Genomic DNA, 6,000 nt, shown 5'->3' with positions numbered 1-6,000 from the left:
ACCCCAGTGATGTTTTTACTCCACATTAATCTATCTAAATTTTAAACAATAATGTTTATTTGATTTTTTGTATATTATGGACAGTATTCTCATTATTTAGGCGATTTTTTTCGCCTCTCCCCTTTACTTAGTTATATATGATGATTTGTCGTATTGATAGTCCTACTTTTTGACAGCCATTTAATATTATTATATATATTAATATGTTTGTTAGTAAATCATGTATATGGCTGATTTCTGCTAGTTCCCTTTACTATCTGAGTCAGTAGAAAAAGTCGTACGTTCCCTATAAAAATTATTATATTTAGAAGGAAATATATTTATACACAACGATATCTATTGTAATTTGTTTATCAACAAAGGCTATCACAGTGCTACAATTGTTTATTAGGTAGATTTGTTCATGTTTCCATCTTTTCCCATTTACATCATTTCCCCTTTCCTTTGCCAGTAGATAAAAATGATTTAGGACCGTTCCCAAAGTCACATCAAGTCTGAAGTCAAGATGAGAAGCCACATTGTTTTGCTGTGGCTTATTCTCTCTCTTCATTGCTTCTCTACCACATTTGGTGAGCTTTTATTTGCTTATGTTTTACACTAAATTTACCTTATTAATAACTAGGCAGAATTGTTCACCCTAGACTGGTAGACTTAGTCACTTTCTGCTAATTAAATTAAAAATAATGTCTAATAGGGATTTATATGATTATATGGTAGCTTAGAATAGACTGAAGTGATTGCCATTTGTATGTTGTTTTTTTTTGTTCTGCTGTTTTTTTTGTTTGTTTTTTAATTGTACATGTACATCTTTTTCACTAGAATCCTAATGGAAGGCTGCCAATTACTTGCCGACACTATTAATTAGAGTACATCTGCCCAATGAGTCTAGGATATTGTACGCCAGTCCGTGGCTGTTAACCAGTTAAATGCCGCTGTCCATCACTGACAGCAGCATTTAACTCGGGCCGTAGCTGACGTTAATAGGAGATCGTAAATTTTGCTATACATAGCAGTGCTGATGCCCTGTTATGTATAGCACAAGCGATTGGATGATTCAGTATAAAGTAGAAAAAAAGTTTTAAAAAATATGAAAAAAATAAACAAAAAAGTTTAAATCAACCCCATTTTGCCCCAGTAAAAAAAAAATACAAATTTGTTTTCGTTGCATTCAGAAACGCCCGATCTATCAAAATGTAAAATAAATTAATCCGATTGGTAAATGGCATAACAGGAAAAAATCAAAACGTCAAAATTCCGATTTTTAGCCGTAATTTTGACGGTTGGTATAATGGTATAATGAAAATTGTCAGCTCAGGACACAAAAAATTAGCCATCACACAGATCAAGATCCTGAAAAATAAAAATGCTATGGTTCTTGGAAAATAGCAACAAAAGCAAAATTATTAATTTTTTTTATTTAGAATTTATTTCATCACCTAAATAAAAATAAATAAAAAAACGATACATGTTTTGTATCTGTGTACTCAGATTGACCAGGGAAATCATATTGTAAGGTCAGTTTTACCATGTAGTGAAAATGGTAAATAAAATACCCAAAAAAACTGTTGTGGAATTGCATTTTTTTTTTTTGCAATTTGAACACATTTGGAATTTTTAACCTTTTTCCATACACTATATGGTAAAATGAATGGAGTCATTCCAAAGTACAACTCATCCCGGAAAAAAGCAAACCATTACATGGCTATATGGCCCGAAAAAGAAAAAGTTATGGCTTTTGGAGGAAGAAAAAGCAAAAAAAAAAAAAAGGGAAAAATCGCCAGGTAGTGAAGGGATTAAATAGTATTCAGACACCAAATCTGTATAATGGACTATGTTTCTTCTTATAAAACATGCATACTACAGCAATACTATAAACTGAATAAAGGGTATGACAATTAAAAATAAAAAATAAACATGAGCATATAAGGTGCATCTCAGTAAATTAGAATATCATCAAAAAGTTAATTTATTTCAGTTCTTCAACACAAACATTTTATATTTATATATTATAAATAATATAATATATTATATAGAGTCATTACAAACAGTGATCTATTTCAAGTGTTTATTTCTGGTAATGTTGATGATTATGGCTTACAGCCAATGAAAACACAAAAGTCATTATCTCAGTAAATTAGAATACTTTATAATAACAGCTTGAAAAATATTTTTTAAAATCCTAAATGTTGGCCTACTGAAATGTATGTTCAGTAAATGCACTCAATACTTGGTCGGGGCTCCTTTTGCATCAATTACTGCATCAATGCGGTGTGGCATGGAGGCGATCAGCCTGTGGCACTACTGAGGTGTCATGGAAGCCCAGGTTGCTTTGATAGCAGCCTTCAGCTCGTCTGCATTGTTGGGTCTGGTGTCTCTCATCTTCCTCTTGACAATACCCCATAGATTCTCTATGGGGTTAAGGTCAGGCGAGTTTGCTGGCCAATCAAGCACAGTGATACCGTTGTTTTTAAACCAAGTATTGGTGCTTTTGGCAGTGTGGACAGGTGCCAAGTCCTGCTGGAGAATGAAATTTCCATCTCCAAAAAGCTTGTCGGCAGAGGGAAGCGTGAAGTGGTCTAACATTTCCTGGTAGACGGCTGCGCTGACTTTGGTCTTGATAAAATACAGTGGACCTACACCAGCAGATGACATGGCTCCTAAACCATCACTGATTGTGGAAACTTCACACTAGACCTCAAGCAGCTTGGATTGTGGCCTCTCCACTCTACCACCAGACTCTGGGACCTTGATTTCCAAATGAAATGCAAAATGTACTTTCATCTGAAAACAACACCCTGGACCACTGAGCAACAGTCCAGGTCTTTTTCTCCTTGGCCCAGGTAAGACGCTTCTGGCGTTGTCTATTTGTCATGAGTGGCTTAACACAAGGAATGCGACACTTGTAGCAGTTCACTCCTTGTGAAACTCCCACAAATTTTTGAATGGCCTTTTCTTAACAATCCTTTCAAGGCTGCGGTTATCCCGGTTGCTTGTGCACCTTTTGGATACAGCACTCTGAGAACAGCCAGCTTCTTTAGCAATGACCTTTTGTGGCTTACCCTCCTTATGGAGTGTGTCAATGACTGTCTTCTGGACATCTGCAGTCTTTCCCATGATTGTGGAGCCTACTGAGACAGACTAAGGGATCTTTTTAAACGCTTGGGAAGCCTCTGCAGGTGTTTTTTGTTAATTATTCTAATTTACTAAGATAATGACTTTTGTGTTTTAATTGGCTGTAAGCCATAATCATCAACATTAACAGAAATAAACACTTGAAATAGATCACTCTGTTTGTAATGACTATATAATATATGAGTTTCACTTTTGGAATTAAAGAACTGAAATAAATTAACTTTTTGATGATATTCTAATTTAGTGAGATGCACCTGTAGTAGTAAAAGCTTCCATATATCTGAAGAGTCACCAGAATACATTAAAATCTGTTTGCTCTTTGAGTCTAAATTTTTCTGTCTGACCCTTGTATCATACAGCTCATATATAGGAAATGTCTACTCCCATGCTAAATACAGCTATGGTCATAGGATATACATACAATTATAGTTACAAGACTAAATATATATTTTTTATTGCTTTGTAAAAATGTTGAGGTTAAATAGAAAGTAAGTGCCCTCTCTTCCACCACAAAAAAAAGTGCAAATTTAATCTTGACATCTTTGAAAAGTGAGCCAGACAGATGTCAATCTTCTACTCTCAACAGACAACAAAGAATATGGGATTAATGATGAGCTAAGATTTGGTAAAATTGACAGATTGACTACCGATCATGCACTGAAAATCGGCAATTTAGAAAACAAATGGGGATGGGGTTTAAAAAAAAGTTTAAGGGTGAAATTATTGCATTTGTGCAATTTTTTTGTTGAGTTTTTAATGTTTTGCGTATAATTTGAATTTTATTTTATATGTGTTCACCTGTTTTTATTTTTTAGTTTGCTACTGTAGACAGAGCTTTGGCATTCCAGATTATTTGGTGCGTTTCATTGTGCTATTTTGTGAAAAATGCAACTTTTTGTTCTAAAAAGTCTAAACAAAAATAAAGACCATTTTTAAAGTTGCACAAAATTCATGAACCACATACGCCATTTTGAAGAGTTTGGCACACAAAAGGCACAAATTCCAAGAGATCAAGAAGAAAAGTAACTTAAAAAAGAAATGTAAATGATAAATCGGGCTTGTAGAGTCTAGAAGTAGTGTATATCGGATCTTCGTTTTCTCTTCTTTACTTTTGCTAAATGTTTTGTTAAATTGCAACTTTTTTATTTTTGCTCCACATTAGCTTTTCAGCACAAATGTGTATACAAAATGTTATTTTACACTTTACAGGCATTTGGGAAAGCAAACATGTCGGAAGAAGGTGCAAATGCTTAAAAACGACAAATGAGGTCATTCATCGGAAACATTTTCAACGTGTTAAAGTTTTGTATGAAACTCAAAATTGCAGAAAAAAAGAAATCATGTAAGTATATTATATATATTGTGTGTAATCTCTCTTGATAAGCAATAGATGTTCAAAATTATAAGCAACTTGCTGATAACTAAACAACTTCATAATTTACTGTATTTTTGGACTATAAGGCAAATTTTTTTAACAGGAAAAACTCTTGCGTGTTCCTCTTATACTCCGGAGGCAGCTTTCTGTGATGTAAGAGAATAATGACATCGTTCTTCCTGATCACAAACAGAGCTGCCCACTCTCCTCCTGCTCAGATCACATGATTAATTTAATTGTGTGGAAGGTCGTTCAGTTGCTCAGCTCGTGCGCCCTCCATTCAGGTCCCGATCAGGAACTGCAAGATGTGGTAATGTATATAGTGTGTGTGTGTGTGTGTGTGTGTGTGTGTGTGTATACCTGTAGCAGAGCTGTGTGTGTTTATATGTGCATATGTAGCAGAGCTGTGTGTCTGTATATGTGCACATGTAGAAGAGCTGCGTGTCTATATATGTGCATGTAGCAGAGTTGTGTGTATGTATGTATGTATATATGCATATGTAGCAGAGCTGTGTGACTAATACACACAACAGAGAAAAACTAACAATAGATTTATTACCTTCCTATTCTACCCTAGTACATTAAAAATGACCCCTCAGCTTTACACAACCAGGGAAGTTTTAATTGACAGAAAAATGTTTTTCCTATTTTCTGCTGTCTAAACCTGGCCTGCGTCTTATGATAAGGTGTGTCATAGTCCAAAAAATACGGTAACTAAAATAATATCTATTATCCCATGTATTATTATAACGGTCAGTTTGGTGTAAGTCTCTTAGTATTGGCAGTAAATATTACCAGGAAATATAAATTATTGTACATGCTAAGATCTCGTTATTGTGAAGCACAAACCGAACTTTGAATTTGTTGGATGGAGAAAACTACAACCAAAAGGTATAGTATACTGCAAACTGTAACAACTAGGGTCAAAATGGATATACTACAGTGGACCCTACCCAGTGTTGAACTGATTCATTTGGATGTAAATCAATGCAAAAGGAAATATGCCCTAGTGGTAAGTAACTGATCCCATTGTCTTCTCCAAATGTGGTTGGTTGCTGCTGAACCTTTAAGGGCCATTATGGTTAGAAGCCAAGACCACTGATGCATCCTGTAGTAATTTCATTGGAAAGGTCAACCATCATCGTACTAAACTTGTATGCTGTACAACACTACTCATTTACGCATCAGACATCTGGTAATAACATTACACATTGCGTGTGACCGTTGCAAAAGCAAACACCCAACAACTAGCTGGTATTAAATTAGAATAGGATATGTGTTGCCCCTCATTAGAGTTAGGTTCTCTATCTCTACATTACGCTGCTCTCAGATTAGGTGGCAAAGACCTTATGACAGATTCCTTTTAATTGTTGGCAAATTTAGGCATATTATTTTCTCATAAAGGACTGCAAGTATGAGGGACTCTTCAGTCATTCAATGTAAACTTGCTGATCTGAATATGTGATGCACAGTAATTACTGTAAGGAGTTACA

General features: G+C 34.9%; 1 protein-coding gene across 1 annotated transcript in view; it reads left to right on the top strand.

The window, feature by feature from the left end:
• The first annotated feature begins 484 nt into the window (after positions 1–484).
• The window catches only part of CXCL13 (C-X-C motif chemokine ligand 13), a 29,005-nt gene continuing 23,489 nt past the window's right edge, over positions 485–6,000 (top strand). Inside the window, exons 1-2 of the mRNA XM_073655207.1 lie at positions 485–569; positions 4,342–4,474. Of these exons, the coding sequence (XP_073511308.1) occupies positions 506–569; positions 4,342–4,474 (197 nt within the window). The 5' untranslated portion in view covers positions 485–505. The remainder of the gene's footprint in view (positions 570–4,341; positions 4,475–6,000) is intronic.

The sequence above is a fragment of the Phyllobates terribilis genome, unplaced genomic scaffold, assembly GCF_046119375.1.
Source record: "Phyllobates terribilis strain yellow unplaced genomic scaffold, ASM4611937v1 Scaffold_1__5_contigs__length_1240528914, whole genome shotgun sequence".
NCBI lineage: Eukaryota > Metazoa > Chordata > Amphibia > Anura > Dendrobatidae > Phyllobates > Phyllobates terribilis.
The sequence above is the reverse complement of the archived record's forward strand: the minus strand, read 5'-3'. Positions and strand labels throughout refer to the sequence as shown.